We start from the raw sequence: 18,553 nt of genomic DNA on the forward strand, positions 1-18,553 counted from the left end.
CAGGTCAAATAGAGATTAAAAAGAATCAATCACAGTCAGGTCAAATCACAGAAACATTGTATAAAACATAAATCTCTAAATCAAGGATAGATTGCAATGAAATGTATATATTTGGAGGATGATATTTTAGAGCAGCGACAAGGGTCAGAAAAAATAGTTAAAGTAATAGATAAAATAATAGTAAAGTAATAGTTGAAGTGTAATAATTATTGTGAATATTTGTTTTATTTATTCATAATGACATGTGATTTTATAGTCATGATGATTGGTGGTGTAGTGTGTTAGGTGAAGATTTGGCTTTCTGAGTATTAGTTGTAAATCAAATTTAGAGTTGTTCAATCGGTAATAATCAGGTATTTGACTTTAAAAGGACTCAATCCTTAATAAGAGTATTGCCATATGGAAATCACATAGGCCTATTCAAGCACGACTCCCTACAAGAGTTTCAAGCTAGTTACTATAACGAAAGTTTTTCCATGCTATAAAACATCACCTATAATTGAAATCTTTATTGATACAATACATTTGATAATGTCTCTCAGCTTGTATTTATTTCTTGTAACTCTACCGATTTAGAGAACCATTAGAGTTTCAGGTAGTGCAGTCTTGTTTAGTGTAATCTATATTCACGATGGATAGATTAGATCCATTTATTTATGCAGATTACAATGCACGATAAAGAGAGTTTCTTCTCCTCATGTAAGATGACTTTCTTGGTTCAAAAATCAGTTTGACAATGGCGCTCACTTCATTCGATTCATGAAAGTACTGTATTTGAATTGGAGATGAGAGTAGCAGGATACGAGTAGTTATTACTGGACAGTAAATAGCAAGATCAGTACAATTCTATGTAATGATACTCTATATACTCTACAATGCTCTTCATCCCAGTACAATATTGAGAACTCCTGACTGACCTCAGACCTCTTCACTATGAAATGGTTGTTGGTACTGGGTCAATTATCAAGACAATTCCTACTATTTGTATTCTTCTAAAAGAGCATAACAGCCATAACAGATGTCAGTGTGATGGGTTCGTGGGATTGTAAATGATAGTATGAATCTAACTCAGACCGTTCCAGACAATTATGTGAACAGTTGTTCATTGTCTAGTCGAATATTTGTTCCTATTCATGGATGCGATGGCTATCTCATGGCAAATTGACTTGCTTGTTTATGGTGAGTATTTTGTAATGGCAAAATACGGCTACTGCAGTCCACTAAATTTGATTGGCTGTGCTATAGAGTTTTCTTCAGGTCGAATTAAGATCGTTTTCCAATTGGGATCCAAATTATTTCTCAGAAACAAAAGTGATTGTATAGAGCCATATAGTGACATTTATCGAAAAATAAAATTTATAAATTGGAGAAAATATAACTACTACTACTACTACTAGAACCCTGGAACTTCTTCAACAGATGAAAAAAATTGCTGAGACTACAATTATATTTTCATTCTTTTATACAAACAACATGGAAATTAAGATTGCAATTTTTCACGTAAAATTGAATAGAAATATTAATACAATCTGGTTCAATCCAGTGAGTTAGTGAGTTAGAGTGCTGGTCTTCTAGAAAATGATGTTAGTATAGTTATTCCAAGTTCTGGCAAAGATTCTCCACTTACCACTCTTACCTCGTTACTAACTCCAACTTACAATCATATATCAATGGTAACCAATAGGTTTATCATCCAACACTTGCTTATGATCAACATTGGTTGTGTTTTTCCAAAGTTTTTGCTCACGAGCGTTCACTTTGAAATCGCATTGAAATGGATTAAATAAGCTCCCTTTTGATGTGATATTGGAAGAATATGGAATAAATGATTGATAAAGAATATAATATTATTCATTGTCATTTTTATACATCCAATTGGAAGAATCCACAGGAAAATATTCAATGATAATGCAACTGAGCCAATACAAAATTTGTTCACTAGATCAATATCACTCTAAAGTCATCGTAGCAAATGAGAAGAGCAATACAGAAACTTTAATCCAGAGATCTTGGAGATTTAACTAAATTCAATCTTGAGAATCAAAAACTGTATGTGAAGTTATTTATTAATATTGCATTCAACCTTGAAGATGCAATTGAAGCCAAACCTAGGTTCTAAATGAATTCATATTTGAGGATATTGGATTGGAAATACTTCTTTCCGTATTCAAACATAACCAGGATGTAGCTGTATTGAGACTTGGGGTTCAAATTGTTCTTCATCTATTGAACCAATATTCCATTCAAACGTGGTTCCAATCGGATTCATATTCGAGAATCACATTGGAAACCTAGCTTTCCACCTTTAAAATATTTTGCACCTGATTGTGCACTATGCACTGTGCACGCGCTAAAGCCAGATTAGGCGGCGGCATGACCATGAGCATTCAGCCTGTTGACTGCTGGCTGCTGGGCTGGCGGCTGTCGAAACATGGTAGATGGTGATGAGGAGGAGGAGGAGGAGGAGTAGAATTCTGGAGCTGCGTGCATTCCAGCGAGAATGACGTAAGCCTGATTCTGGTTGCGGTCTTCTCCAGATCTCCACTCCAGCACTAGGCTCCAGTCTCCAGCATGTTGTTGTGTGGCGGATTCTCTCTCCCACTTTCTCCGCGCACAGGTGACCGGATCAGAGGATCAGAGGATCAGGGGATCAGGGGAGGAGACCTGTGTGTTTGCTCCTTGCTCCCAGCTCCCAACGATGCTAAATTCCCATCGCTCGCCTCTACAAGTCATGTTGTCCTGTCGTGAGTCAGCTCAGCTGTTGGTTTCTCGGATACAGTTAGCCTAAAACAAAAACAACATCATTGAAAGCATTAAATTCTTTGTATGTAGTGGAGAAAGCATTCCAGTTGGGCAAGTTGAGTACTCATAGATTACTGATATTGGCCAAATTATTGCATGAGCTATGTGTATTTATTCCATCTAGACTCGCAGTTTTTTGAAGCTGACATTTCCTTGTACAAGTTATCAAATACTGAGCAAAAGAGATGAGTTTTCCAATTATCCAGATCATAATTTTATATTTTATCAGAATTTTTTCGTGACTGACGCAGATCAAATAGTGATGATGAGATCAGGGTTTCACTGTGGATAGCATTTATGATAAACTAATTATGATCGCTGACTCACATATAGCTATAATGATCTGTATAGCTTCAAAAGATATCTGTGGTTGCAGCGATAATGATAGAGTGGAATTATTTTTCAATAAGATATTTTGCTTGACATTCTTGTTGCAAGGTTATGATAAGGTAATAGAATAATCGATGCATTTATTGGACATTTCAATGCAATAACGAAGTTCTTGTTTGAACAACTACAAATTGGAGCTTAATAAGCAAAATGTAAAACATCACTATATGATCAAGGAATATTACAAAAATCCTCCAATCAAATTCAACTAATCAAATTCGCGAGATATAGCCTTAATGATATCATACGTTAAGCGGTTTTCCAAAATATAAAATCTTTTCGCTTCAGGTGTGGAAATAACCTAGATAGGAAGAGAAGGTCACCAAGTACGAAATGCATAATTCTAGAAAGAATTACCTCTTCGACTTTATCTTAGAACTACGCATATCCTAACCAAGGTGACTACTGCCCAACCCTAGATACATTGGATGTCTGTAGTATGAGATCATTATGACACCATAGCAAGACCTCTATATGAATCCTTGCACAGAGAGCAAATTCATTCCAAAAACTTTATTTTGAGTTTTGTAAACTGATTCATCATGAGTTTAATTATTGTAATCATCTTATTCAAAGATAATTCAAATTAATATATTAATGCCGTATCAATATCAATATTCTTCTGCATTTCAGTTTGCGAGAAAATAAACAGTCCAGATTTATCCATTTATCCTATTTATTCTCTCATTGTTAACGTTTCAATAATATTTATAAATGATCAATATTTTATAATTATAATATATTTCCGAATAATATTTGACATCAAGAGTTTGCGGAGACCCATATCAATGGGCTTGCTATGTGTTCCAAGACACAACATATTTGACAGTATATAGATAATTTGATTGCAGCCAAGATTACCATAATGAATATAACAATTTTTTCTTTATTTTCAAGCTGATGTTTCAAGCCATTACAATATAATCATTTGAAATTCTCGCAAAAAGATTACCTTCGCTGAAACTCCAATAATTTTTAATATACTCTTCGATTGCAATAGTTTTTCAACTCTACACTTTTTGTTTTACACTTCTGAAATACCATAAGCATAACCATGTGCTGGATTCAAATTTTCGAGACTCAATTCTCTTCATTATACTTAATGCTCGATGAACACTCGATAATCGATTCCGTCCCAGTTGTTAAGATCCGCGAACCGTACTGAATATCCACGAGTAAAAACACTCTCTCCGTCCCCAGCAACTTTTAGAAACAGCCACATCTGATTCAGTATTTTCCTTACACCCTTTCTTTCTAATCTTGTTCATCATTCTCTTCCATCTCTTCCTACATCTTTTCCTCTTTCTTTTTCTTCTCCTATCCTATCTCGACTTCTAGTCTCTCTCATCAGGTGGGATGGTATTGGCGACTCAACAACAGACTCATGTTGATGCGGTAAATTGATTCAATATTTCACAGTGTTAGCAGTGAACCGGTTACCCTGGCGCACCCAGCGCCAGCATCATTCTGACATGATACATTAATAATCAATATATCCTCCTCTTCTCATTTCACCAAGCATTTTTCCACTTCCTCATCATCATAGTCATTGACCGAACGAAGTGAGGTCTAAGATTCAAGTCGACGGTTTGGCATTTCTCCTAATGTTTAAATGTTTATATGTTTATATATTTATATGTTGCGCATTTACGGCAAAACGCGGTAATAGATTTTCATGAAATTCGACAGGTATGTTCCTTTTTAAATTGCGCGTCGACGTATATACAAGGTTTTTGGAAATTTCGCATTTCAAGGATAATATAAAAGGAAAAAGGAGCCTCCTTCATACGCCAATATTAGAGTAAAAATCTGATGTGGCGCACTCACACAACTTTCCTTGCCGTTATGAAAATTGATCACCTGACGCTAGTGTTCCGCGCATCTCAAGTCTACTATTCAAAGATTTGAGCCAGCTGGTGACAGGGAAATAACGCTGGAGACACACATGAGGTCTGCTATCTCTTCATAGTGAATGAATTAATAGAATCAACAATAATTCGCAATTGAATAATCACATTTTCTCGAATTTAAAGCTTATTTTCAATTTCAGGTGAAAATGTTACTGAACATTAATTGTAGAGATTTTCATGCTCAATCCACTCCACTTGATTTTTTTTTGTTTCAATTGTATCTGGAGCCTGATAATTGGGAATCTATCTGCATTGATGGGGCGGAGCTCCTGAAATTTTTACAGATATGGGACTTGTGGCAGTTTGATAGAGCTTATCAATGACTATTTTAGGTATGAATTTGATCAAAATCGTTGGAGCCGTCTCCGAGAAAATCACGAAAAACCCTGTTTTTTACAACATTTTCGCCATTTTAGCCGCCATCTTGAATTGCATTTGATCGAAATTGTTCGTGTCGGATCCTTATAGTGAAAGGACCTTAAGTTCCAAATTTCAAGTCATTCCGTTTATTGGGAGATGAGATATCGTGTACACAGACGCACATACACTCATACACACATACACACACACCACACACACACACACACACACACACACACACCACACACACACACACACACACACACACACACACACACACCAGTTTTTTGGACTCAGGGACCTTGAAACGTATAGAAATTTAGAAATTCGGGTACCTTAATTTTTTTCGGAAAGCAATACTTTCCTTACCTATGGTAATAGGGCAAGGAAAGTAAAAATCAGACTATAGAATTATTAATCATAAATCAGCTGACAAGTGATTACACAGATGTGTGGAGAAGCCAGTCTATTACTGTATTTGTATAAGGTCTATAGTTTCAATCAAATACATTAAAGAGGTATGCATCTTTAAGCTGGGTTTACACCAAAGTTATTAACAAAATGGTTATAACTTAATCCTTATAGATTCTATTAGATTAAACGGAAGTTGACAAACACATATGTTCATCATGTGTATGATAAGTTATGTTCAATCTAATATAATCTAAAAGGATTGAGTTAATAACATTTTTTTAATAAATTTGGTCTAATCGCAGCTTTAAGGTCTTTGGTTTCAATATTTTGTTTTGCAGTCATGGTATTATTATGCGTGCCCATCAGTATCAATATTCTCACATTCGAAAAAAACTAATTTAATAGGTGAATAAAAATAAACAAATGAACTAAATAATGCTGGAGAAATTATCATATTTTTGATTCTAAAAAAATTAATATTCTTATCAGATAGAAAGATCATCTCGGAACTGAATGAATTATATCATATGAAATACAAATTCAAACGTGAACTGAGTTTGTTAACGTTTAAAACAGTTGACATCTGTTATTTTCTTAGTTCCTCATTACCATCTTAATTTACCTAATAGAAATGATCTTATTTGAATTTATATTCGTTCAACATCATATGTTTGTGCTAGATGGGTATAGAAGAGATGGCCCTCTTTCATAGATGCTACACTACTTGTCCTCTTTATAATGTTTATTCAAACTAGAATTTACAGTGGAAAAATATGTGAATTATTTTTTCTTCTCAGGCTCAGGTTTGGTTCATCCTCAGGTGGTGGAGCTTGAATAGAATTAAGTTTACTCAAAACTGCACCACTAACTTTCGAAGGTAGAACAGCCAGCATGTTGAAAACATGTATATAAAACTATAGATGAATACAATTCCATTAATTTCTTTTAATTTCTACTCTCAAAAACTTCAAGTTGCTTTTAACATCTAGCTAGCCTCAATTTTACTCTCAATTCCACTTTACAAGTTTGGTGCTCTTACTATGGTATTTTACCCACAAACTTTGGTATGTTAAATCGAGAGCTAAATCACTGTACAGGTCACGAACGGGGAAATATTCTAGAAATCTTGTAATAATTGAACATGGGCTAACGCTGAGGCTGTTAGAATCAAATTTGATTACAATAGATGAACTGAAAATACTAAATTATTATCCTGATACTCTTTCCCAATTCCACCAACCAGTTGAACTTATCACGGACCTAGACTATTATTTGCAGTTTTCATGGTCTCTAAGGGTGTATCCCAGAGTAAAAGTTGAAGAGTTATTCTAGTTCCGTAGTTCTGCGGACTCCAGTCTTGCAGCTATAAATTTGCAGCTAAGCCCAAGTTAACAGTGCCAACCACACCTATCAGTGGAGAAACTCGAAAAATGCTTTCAAATTAGTGCTAACAAATTGTCAGGTGACTGGGTGTGAGGTGCGAGCAGTGAGGATAGAATGTAATCCTCACTGGGTGCGAGTGCGCAGACGGCTGGGAGCTTCATTCAGCTCCAGGCAGATTCCACAGACGAGTAAAACAGAGGCTGAGCCTCTCACGTTCTACGAACTTTCGTTCACCCTCCGAAAAAATTTCTCTATAAGTCTTCAAAGGGAATAATTACTATTTGGCCATGAAAATTAATGTGCTCCCGCAGTGATAATTGAGAATAATAATATTCCCTTAGGGAGCTGACAACACTTTCTCGAACGTAATAAAGTTCTGCTTGTTAGCAATGTTAGCCATGAACTCCGGGGTTTTCATGAATCACACACACCCACACACACACACACCACACACACACACAACACACACCACACACACACACACCACACCACACACACACACAACACACACACACACACCACACACCACACACACACACACACACACACACACACACACACACACACACCACACACACACACACACCACACACACACACCACACACACCACACACACACACACCACACACACACACACACACACACACACACAACCACACACACACACCACACACACACACACAACACACACACCACACACACACACACCACACACACACACACACACACCACACACACACACACATACATACATACAGACCAATACCCAAAAACCACTTTTTCGACTCAAAACGTATAGAAATTTAGAAACTAGGGTACCTTAATTTTTTTCGGAAAGCAATACTTTCCTTACCTATGGTGATAGGGCAAGGAAGTAATAAAAACAAAAATCTGGTGTGGCGCTCTCACACACTTTCTTGCCGTTATGAAAATTGATCACCTGACGCTAGTGTTCCGCGCATCTCAAATCTACTGTTCAAAGATTTGATCCAGCTGGTGACAGGGCAATAACGCTGGAGACCCACGAGGTCTGCAATCTCTTCATAGTGAATCATTTAATAGAATCAACAGTTGCCAACAGTTTGCAATTGAATAATCACATTTTCTCGAATTTCGAGCTTATTTTTAATTTTAGGTGAAAATGTTAGTGATCATTAATTGTAGAGATTCTCAAGCTCAATCTTCTCCATTTGAAATTTTTTGTTTAGATTGTATCTGAAGCCTGATAATCGAGAATTTAAAATCAAACTTTGCATAGATGGGGCGGTGTTCCTGAAATTTTCTACAGATATGGGACTTGTGGCAGTTGATAGAGCTTATCGATGACTATTTTAGGTATGAATTTGATCAAAATCGTTGGAGCCGTCTCCAAAAAAAATCACGAAAAACCCTGTTTTTTACAACATTTTCGCCATTTTAGCCGCCATCTTGAATTGCATTTGATCGAAATTGTTCGTGTCGGATCCTTATAGTGAAGGACCTTAAGTTCCAAATTTCAAGTCATTCCGTTTATTGGGAGATGAGATATCGTGTACACAGACGCTCATACACACACACACACACCACACCACACACACACACACATACATACATACATACATACATACATACATACATACATACAGACCAATACCCAAAAACCACTTTTTCGGACTCAAAACGTATAGAAATTTAGAAATTCGGGTACCTTAATTTTTTTCGGAAAGCAATACTTTCCTTACCTATGGTAATAGGGAAGGAAGTAAAAATCTGACTATAGAATTATTAATCATAAATCAGCTGACAAGTGATTACACAGATGTGTGGAGAAGCCAGTCTATTACTGTATTTGTATAAGGTCTATAGTTTCAATCAAATACATTAAGAGGTATGCATCTTAAGCTGGGTTTACACCAAAGTTATTAACAAAATGGTTATAACTTTATCCTTATAGATTCTATTAGATTGAACGGAAGTTGACAAACACATATGTTCATCATGTGTATGATAAGTGATCTAATATAATCTAATATAATCTAAAAGGATTGAGTTAATGACATTTTTTCAAATAAATTTCGTCTAATCGCAGCTTTGAGGTCTTTGGTTTCAATATTTTGTTTTGCAGTCATGGTATTATTATGCGTGCCCATCAGTATCAATATTCTCACATTCGAAAAAAACTAATTTAATAGGTGAATAAAAATAAACAAATGAACTAAATAATGCTGGAGAAATTATCATATTTTTGATTCTAAAAAATTAATATCTTCATCAGATAGAAAGATCATCACGGAACTGAATGAATTATATCATATGAAATACAAATTCAAACGTGAACTGAGTTTGTTAACATTTAAAACAGTTGACATCTGGTACTTGTGGATGAGAATACTGCGTGAGGTCTACTGTTCACAGAATTACTAGTTTTCATGAATGTTATCTTACTGTTCTTTTCTTAGTTCCTCATTACCATCTTAATTTACCTAATAGAAATGATCTTATTTGAATTTATATTCGTTCAACATCATATGTTTGTGCTAGATGGGTATAGAAGAGATGGCCCTCTTTCATAGATGCTACACTACTTGTCCTCTTTATAATGTTTATTCAAACTAGAATTTACAGTGGAAAAATATTTGAATTATTTTTTCTTCCCAGGCTCAGGTTTGGTTCATCCTCAGGTGGTGGAGCTTGAATAGAATTAAGTTTACTCAAAACTGCACCACTAACTTTCGAAGGTAGAACAGCCAGCATGTTGAAAACATGTATATAAAACTATAGATGAATACAATTCCATTAATTTCTTTTAATTTCTACTCTCAAAAACTTCAAGTTGCTTTTAACATCTAGCTAGCCTCAATTTTACTCTCAATTCCACTTTACAAGTTTGGTGCTCTTACTATGGTATTTTACCCACAAACTTTGGTATGTTAAATCGAGAGCTAAATCACTGTACAGGTCACGAACGGGGAAATATTCTAGAAATCTTGTAATAATATTGAACATGGGCTAACGCTGAGGCTGTTAGAATCAAATTTGATTACAATAGATGAACTGAAAATACTAAATTATTATCCTGATACTCTTTCCCAATTCCACCAACCAGTTGAACTTATCACGGACCTAGACTATTATTTGCAGTTTTCATGGTCTCTAAGGGTGTATCCCAGAGTAAAAGTTGAAGAGTTATTCTAGTTCCGTAGTTCTGCGGACTCCAGTCTTGCAGCTATAAATTTGCAGCTAAGCCCAAGTTAACAGTGCCAACCACACCTATCAGTGGAGAAACTCGAAAAATGCTTTCAAATTAGTGCTAACAAATTGTCAGGTGACTGGGTGTGAGGTGCGAGCAGTGAGGATAGAATGTAATCCTCACTGGGTGCGAGTGCGCAGACGGCTGGGAGCTTCATTCAGCTCCAGGCAGATTCCACAGACGAGTAAAACAGAGGCTGAGCCTCTCACGTTCTACGAACTTTCGTTCACCCTCCGTAAAAATTTCTCTATAAGTCTTCAAAGGGAATAATTACTATTTGGCCATGAAAATTAATGTGCTCCCGCAGTGATAATTGAGAATAATAATATTCCCTTAGGGAGCTGACAACACTTTCTCGAACGTAATAAAGTTCTGCTTGTTAGCAATGTTAGCCATGAACTCCGGGGTTTTCATGAATCACATTGCATGAAAACGTATCGTGAGGAAAAGATAAAAAACAGAATCACCAAAAATGAAGGAAATATCTTCTATTCTCAACAACACTACTGAGAGTAAAGTGATAGAAAAATAAATTCAAGATGGCCCAACCCACTTTATCAATAGTATCATTAGAATTCGTTGAATAATATTTAATATAAAATGAACATATCACATAGGCATGGTGTTAATCAAAACAGTAGATGAAAAAGTGGACAGAATAATTTTATCAAAAATAATGTATGATCCATGCTGAGATTAAGTATTATTCAAATCCATACTCGATATTAAATCCTCGAATCACACGAGGAACTAAATATTTCCATTTCCATATTGTCAATTGATTTTCTAAAAAAATGGGATTGTGCTGATATTGAATTGTTTTTTATAGTGATTGTTGATGGATAGAAAGATTGAGAAAAATAAGTTATGAGAGAATGTCAATAAAAATATCCATTAATAAGTCTCTACTTGTCAACTACAATATTACTGTACTTGTACTCGAAGAACACTGCGTAATACATCAGAGGTCTCCGTATTGAAATCTCATACAGTAAGATTCACTTCATACTATCAGCAAAATAAGATCAATGCATAGCATTCAACCAATGCTGACAGTTCTAAAAATATGTTTAGTGACAACAAGGAAGTAATCAGGAGATGATTGATTAGAGAAACCTGTATTAGGATGCCGCCGGCACAGCGGCATTAACGGCTCTCCATCCAATGATATCTAATATCTATTCACATTCAAAAGAGACAGCCCACAGCCCAAATCATCAATGAACAATAATATTCCAATCAGAGCCCAATTAAAGAAGTAATGTATTTACATTCACTTTTCAAGACTCCGTTACGACCAATGAGGAATGTGTCACTTTCTCAAGAAAGTTTTGAGGTGTGAGCACAGATGCTTGGCAAACTTATCTCGGAGACCCAGGGGGCCCACAAGGTGGAAGGGGGTGGGCTAGTATGCAGGTTGACTCCTCGAAACTCTTAGGGCCCCAAGTTGTTCGACTGATGTTTTTTTGCGAGGATGCCATTTTTGGGAGGACTGGTAATAAAATTTGGGATATTTAGGGAGGGAGGATGCGTCATTAGACTTGACTGGAGGTGGGCACCACTTCGGAAAATTATTTGACTTTTTCATTGGTTGAGTTTAGAAGTAGGCGTATCAGAATGTTGGGTAACATTGAATAAAATTAATGAAAAGTAATATATCAGTAGCAGTCAATAGATAGAAAATAATATAGTCTAGATAGAAATAGGTGTCGAGCTTGGATTTTACATAGTTTTTTCTCTACATAAGAAGATTTTTCTAAAAATTCATAGTAATATTATTTCGTTTTGTTTTCCAGGTAAGTGAGCCATGCTTGGAGAAGAAGAGGTGTAACGCGTGAGTAAATATAATAGGTAATGTGGAAGTTCAAAAATCATCGATGATTTTGATGGTTCTTAACCATCTTATTCAAATACACAAGTTCTCGGATAGCTCAATTTTATTGAATTAGACTTACAATAGTCTTATTTCAAATCAAAACAAATTTTGTGATCAAACATAATTTACATTCCGGACGGTAATGTCTCTGTAACAAATTATGATCCTGTTATCAGAAGGAAATAATAGGAACATAATACCGGCTTGAAGATATAAGTCTAATTGCTGCTTTGATATGAGAGATTATGAAACTCTCCAATTCATAGAATGTGAATCTCCATGACAAACAAAAAAAAACTATTATTGTATCTTTGTGTTAACAGAAGAGCATAAATTGTTAAATGATTTGTGACTTTCATCCAATATACATTCATGTAGCTACTGTTAGGTTGTATAAATGCTGTTAACAATTAAGTGGAATTATAATAATGGATTTGAATCAGAACTCAACAACTATAATAAGCTCAAGTTCAAGCACCGTTATAGACAACTTGAAGATAAGAATTTTTATGATTTGTCATACATTTTTATTATCTCTTGCATGTTCTGTAATATATCATGGTTGTGTTTAATTCGATGAGTGGATGACCAAGTATAATAAGATACCAAGTGTTACAAAGGTTTAGTAGTACAGTATTAATATTATATTATAGCGATAACTCTAACATACATTAGAAGAATACTAGAATACTAAGAAGTTTTAAAATTGAGATCACTTCGTATCTAAAGGAAATAAAGTTTGATTGGAAGGAAGGAAGTGAAGGATCAATGTTTTGTTGTAGTTTTTATCTTTTAAAGGATCATCATCCTGATTCTTATCAAAAGAGTATGATTTCTACTATTGAAATATCTTGACAATACCGGTACACTTGATGAACGGCATCATAACAAACGGATCGTGAAAATCAATCAATCAGAATTGAAACACATCAACATTTTGTAGGCTACTCACAAGAATCAAAATGTGAAAGAGTAGTATTGTTGAAGCTGGTTTAATGAAAAGTGTGTAATAATACGATCAAACCGATGAATGGTTCGATCCCGTTCATTGCAACGATGGAATTAGTGACGGCTTGATGAGACTTTTTGTCCATTGTCACTGGTCTTCAGATCAGGTGCGACTGGCCTATCTGTTTCCACGTTGACCTAGACTGGTCTTAATGAGAAATAAATGGAGTACTCGGTTAGTTGGTCGAACGCTGAATGTCATTTCTAAATGCTCCGGGGCCGAATAGACAACACGAAACACAGGCATCGAATTATTGTAATTAGTGTCATTGAAATGTAACGTCAAGGACCGGCTCTCTAAACGACTGACAGGACAATAACATAGACTTCTCATCCGAAATGCTTAGCCTGAATCGCTGATTCACATTATCATAAAATATCAAAATTCCTCACTCTTCTTCTATTCCTTTTACACAAAGTAATAAATATGTAGAATGGAACTTATAGTTAATATTTCTTGGTCAATTTAATTTCTTCCTGTTTGTGTGCAATTCAAAGAAAGATTAAAAAAAGAACAAATAGCGGAAATTCACACAACCCAATGTCAAGGCCAAAAATGCATCCCACTTATTTTAATATTGAGCCTAACCTTATGGAAGAGAAGTTTTGCTAATTCTTTATATTCGTGGGATTATAAAACATGTACAATACTGTAATTTAGGACTCCTCATACGAATGATAGTTCTGTCAAACTCATGCCAAGGCCAAAAAACGTAATAATTAGTTTTCAATTTTCAAACAATGCGCTGTTATTTGCTGAACTGTCGCACAACCTGACTATCGCTGAAAACACTCGTATCAGGATACAATCAGATCGAAATCGCATAGTGCTCATAACCGCACTTTCATATAAATACTCTATTGCTAATTTTTTCAACCCTAATTTGTTTTTATCTGCTCCCTGTTACATATAATACTATATTCTTGCAATATGCTCCTTATTATACTTTTGTGCTCATGAAATTATACTATACACTGGTATTCTACTCTTAAATTTGGAATTGAATCAAAATTTTGATTGACCTCTTGCTTCAAATCTTCTACTAGTTGTAGTACAAATTCGAATGGAACCTTCAAATAACACTTTTCTATCCTCCTGAATGGTGGAGATGGTTCTCATCGATCGGTTTTCATTCATTTTGTACAAGAAGATTCTAGAAATGGATTCACAAATGTACAAACATAACGGAAGACGACACTCTGTTGACCTCTGTTACAAATGTCCTACCATCTCAATCCTTCAAATATGAAGACGACGCCAACTTACAAATTTTTCATCATTTACATACAATAATAACTTCAAGTATAAAAAAGGTTTCGACAACACACTGCTTTTATTCAAGGTTGGAGAGTAGAAGTGGTGCCCCCATAGATCATTAATGAGATAAAAAAAACATTCATTTATGATGAATTATAATTCGCTCTTAAGCGAATGTGTTCTCAAGTGAATGTTTATCCTATTATATCAAGCGAGCAATTTCTGTATACATCTGGCTATTTTTATATCTGGTTATCTATGTTCAACGGATCTCGAAAACGGCTCTTACGATTTTCACGAAATTTGGAACATAGTAGGTTTATGATATCAAAATTCGATTGCACTAGGTATCATCCTTGGGAAAACTTGCTGAACGATATTAAAAGGATAATTCATCCTTGGCTGAAACAGCTGAGACTTTCGTCTGTGGACAGTAAAAAAGTGAGTGAGCGAGTGAGTATGTGAAAAATCAAAATATCATATCCCCGAAATTCATAAGATGACGTATAGCCAGCTGTGAAATATAAACACGATCATTTTAGAGAATTGATAAAACAGTGTCCTGTTTATCAATGAATAAAAATCTGGTGTGGCGCACTCACTCAACTTTCCTTATCGTTATGAAAATTGATCACCTGACGCTAGTGTTCACGCGCATCTCAAGTCTACTATTCAAAGATTTGAGCCAGCTGGTGACAGGGCAATAGCGCTGGAGACACAAGATGTCTGATATCTCTTCATAGTGAATGAATTGATAGAATAAACAATAATTTACAATTGAATAATCACATTTTCTCGAATTTAGAGCTTATTTTCAATTTTAGGTGAAAATGTTACTGAACATTAATTGTAGAGATTTTCATGCTCAATCTTTTCCATTTGAATTTTTTTGTTTAAATTGTATCTGAAGCCTGATAATTGGAGATCTAAAATCAAACTTTGCATAGATGGGGTGGCGCTCCTGGATTTTTTACAGATATGAGACTCTTGTGGCAGTTGATAGAACTTATCAATTTTAGGTATACATTTGATCAAAATCGTTGGAGACAACATTTTCGCCATTTTAGCAGCCATCTTGAATTGCATTTGATCGAAATTGTTCGTGTCGGATCCTTATAGTTTAAGGACCTTAAGTTCCAAATTTCAATTAACAAATTGGGAGATGAGATATCGTGTACACAGACGCACATACACTCATACACACACACACACACAAACACACACACACACACACACACATACACACACACATTCACACACACACACATACAGACCAATACCCAAAAACCACTTTTTTGGACTCAGGGGACCTTGAAACGTATAGAAATTTGGAAATTGGGGTACCTTAATTTTTTCGGAAAGCAATACTTTCCTTACCTATGGTAATAGGGCAAGGAAAGTAAAAATGACGAGCGAAGCTTGGTGCCCCGATACTTTCAATTGATATAAGAAACTCAATTCTTTAGGGTAGCTGATAATATTATAAATACAAAATATGCTTAACATTACATCTTCCATTCTTAACAGTTTCATCTAAGTTTGAAATCTCAGTGGATTTTTCATTATTATAGTCCAGATATGTGTACCCAGCTGAATACAAACAATTTCACAAACATTCAACACCAAAATTTTGAATGGAGGCCGACGGAAGACCATTAGTAAGGGGCGAACGGTGGAGGAAGTACGATTGGCAACGACATAAGTACGGCTTGTTTACATATTATACAGCTGCGATAGATGGGCGTTTTCGCTTCACCTAATCAAGGACGACGCTAGCTAGCTAGCATGGGTTCAGTCGGCCTGATAATGTGGGATGCAGCATGGATACAGGCACCGGCTCGGCTCCCACGTCCACTCACACTCTGCTCTGTCAGAGTCGCAATGCTCACACATCAGTCCTTTGACTCGTCCTTCGCACCATAAATAGCCCAACATTATTCCGTACACTTTCGACTCCACCTCCTCAATTCCAGTTCAAGACCAAAATACAGATTCACGTTATTTTGTGCAAGATAGTTTGACAATGCAAATGATTATTCGTTAAAGATTCCGAGTTATGAATAAGGCTGGAATGAAGTTTCGTAGATTCATTTTGTTCGTGAATGCATTTTTATATTTCAACGTTTTGTCTCGAGAAGGTTGTCTATTGAATCATATTTGTTAGTAATGACAGGACAGTTCGAGTCTATTGTGTCGATGTTTCTAGAGGTTTCAGATTCAAGAGAGTTTTTCAAGAGCTGGTTGCAAAACTTAGCCTACTGACACCCTTATGCTCAATATCAGATTAAACCAAATTTTTATTAATTCAAATCAAGCTTTCATCATAATCCACTTCAAATTGAGTGAGTTGATGGTTTAAACTAGGATCATAGTTGTTTTTACCTGTATTGTATTTGTATATAAATAAATAAATAACATTATTGAGCATACGGGCCTTAGATTCTAAGGCGAATAGAAAGTAGAGGTAAATTTATTGGTTATTGGCTATTTATGTGGGAGATCCCATATTCTTTGAATATATAATCTCGAATAGAATCAAATCTCGTACACAATATCCAATTTCTATCTTAAATTAATTTTATATGTGATCAGATAAGATTGACATCTCTCATTTCAAGTGAACTTTTGTTTTTACTAATGCTTGAGTCCGATTCACTATGATAACGTTGAGGAAGGAAGGATAACGTTGCTCATCCCCCACGAATCACGAATATAGGTTCGCAATTGCCGAAACCTATATTTTGTTATTCATAATAAATGTATCAAATTCAAGATTTCAACATAATATATTCCATATTCTATTCCAACTGAGACTTCTTTCCTATTATCCAATTCAATTCCAGAATTCTGGCTCAAAATAAGTGTGAATCGATACTACAGTAGTAAGCCTAAACAGTTCTATGAGAGAATGATAATATTGAATCATCGACTTATTAAGTAGCATTGCTGTAAGAGTTATGTCATACTTGATTCTGATTGCATAACTAGGTTCAAGTGAAAGGATGAGTAATAAGAAAAGAGGCCAATATGATTTTGCTGAAAGTTGACGTAAGGTGCATGAGGAAATTAACGAATGTGTCCCATCCTCATTGTGATTAAAAAGCTCAAGTGAAAGAAAGAGGAAAGAATTTAGGGATTGATTCAACCTTCAATCATGTATCTCTATTATTTCCAGAGAGAATCACAAGGCAGTAAAAGTGATACTTCTTATATTTGGCATGTACTGTGGTATACGAAAATAAATATCAATTGCAGCGGAGCCTTGTAAAATTGGTCTTGTTGATTGTTTCCGATTTTCAGCATCGTCATCGTCGAATTAATATTGTAAGGAAAATGATAGCTCATTAGCGCAAATCGGCAGAAGAGAAAGCTGCAAAATTGCTTCCTCAGTGGAACAGAGTAGGTTTAAAATTGTTCCTTACAGAGATTTGTGCATTGTTTCTGGTTTTATTCTTGGGGAGCAGCCGACAGGAAGGAATTTGATAGGATGATCTTCTCTGCCTCAGGCAATAAACAAGACATCAACTTGATCTCAGTAGTGGTTTTTACATCAGCATTTCACAATGAAGATGCATAGCCAATAGTCCTTGGATTACTCATGGAAAGCCTTTAGAGCGAGACAGTTGTAAATTAACCTATTTTGCGGTTGATTGGGACTCATTGTTGTATTACCAGAGATTATTCATTGTTGTATTATCAGAGAACTCCGAAACGACAAATCGGTGATCCTGACTAAATTATCAGATAAAGATATAGATTCGACTATTTCAAATCTATGAATAATAATAATAATATTTTTCGAAACTTAAAAATATAGTATAAGTGAAGAAACTTCAAAGTAGTGTCCAATCTTTCAAGTACTCATTTACTTAAGAATATTTTTTTATGAAATACAAACCACAAGAAGCTAGTTGTTGGTGTT

General features: G+C 35.3%; 2 protein-coding genes across 5 annotated transcripts in view; one reads left to right on the plus strand and one right to left on the minus strand.

Annotated features, from left to right (window-relative positions):
* LOC111050323 (hillarin) overlaps positions 1–18,553 on the plus strand; it is a 132,964-nt gene that overhangs the window by 32,884 nt on the left and 81,527 nt on the right. The gene's annotated exons all lie outside the window — the stretch shown is intronic.
* The window catches only part of LOC111049946 (dystrophin), a 322,297-nt gene continuing 305,589 nt past the window's right edge, over positions 1,846–18,553 (minus strand). For all 4 annotated transcript variants that reach the window (XR_005570482.1, XR_005570483.1, XM_039421224.1 and 1 more), the window contains one exon: positions 1,846–2,784. Coding sequence is in view for 1 of the 4 variants with exons in the window: in XM_039421224.1 (XP_039277158.1) it covers positions 2,730–2,784 (55 nt within the window). In the remaining 3 variants the exon portion in view is untranslated. The remainder of the gene's footprint in view (positions 2,785–18,553) is intronic.

This window comes from Nilaparvata lugens, chromosome 2 (assembly GCF_014356525.2).
Source record: "Nilaparvata lugens isolate BPH chromosome 2, ASM1435652v1, whole genome shotgun sequence".
Taxonomy (NCBI): Eukaryota; Metazoa; Arthropoda; class Insecta; order Hemiptera; family Delphacidae; genus Nilaparvata; species Nilaparvata lugens.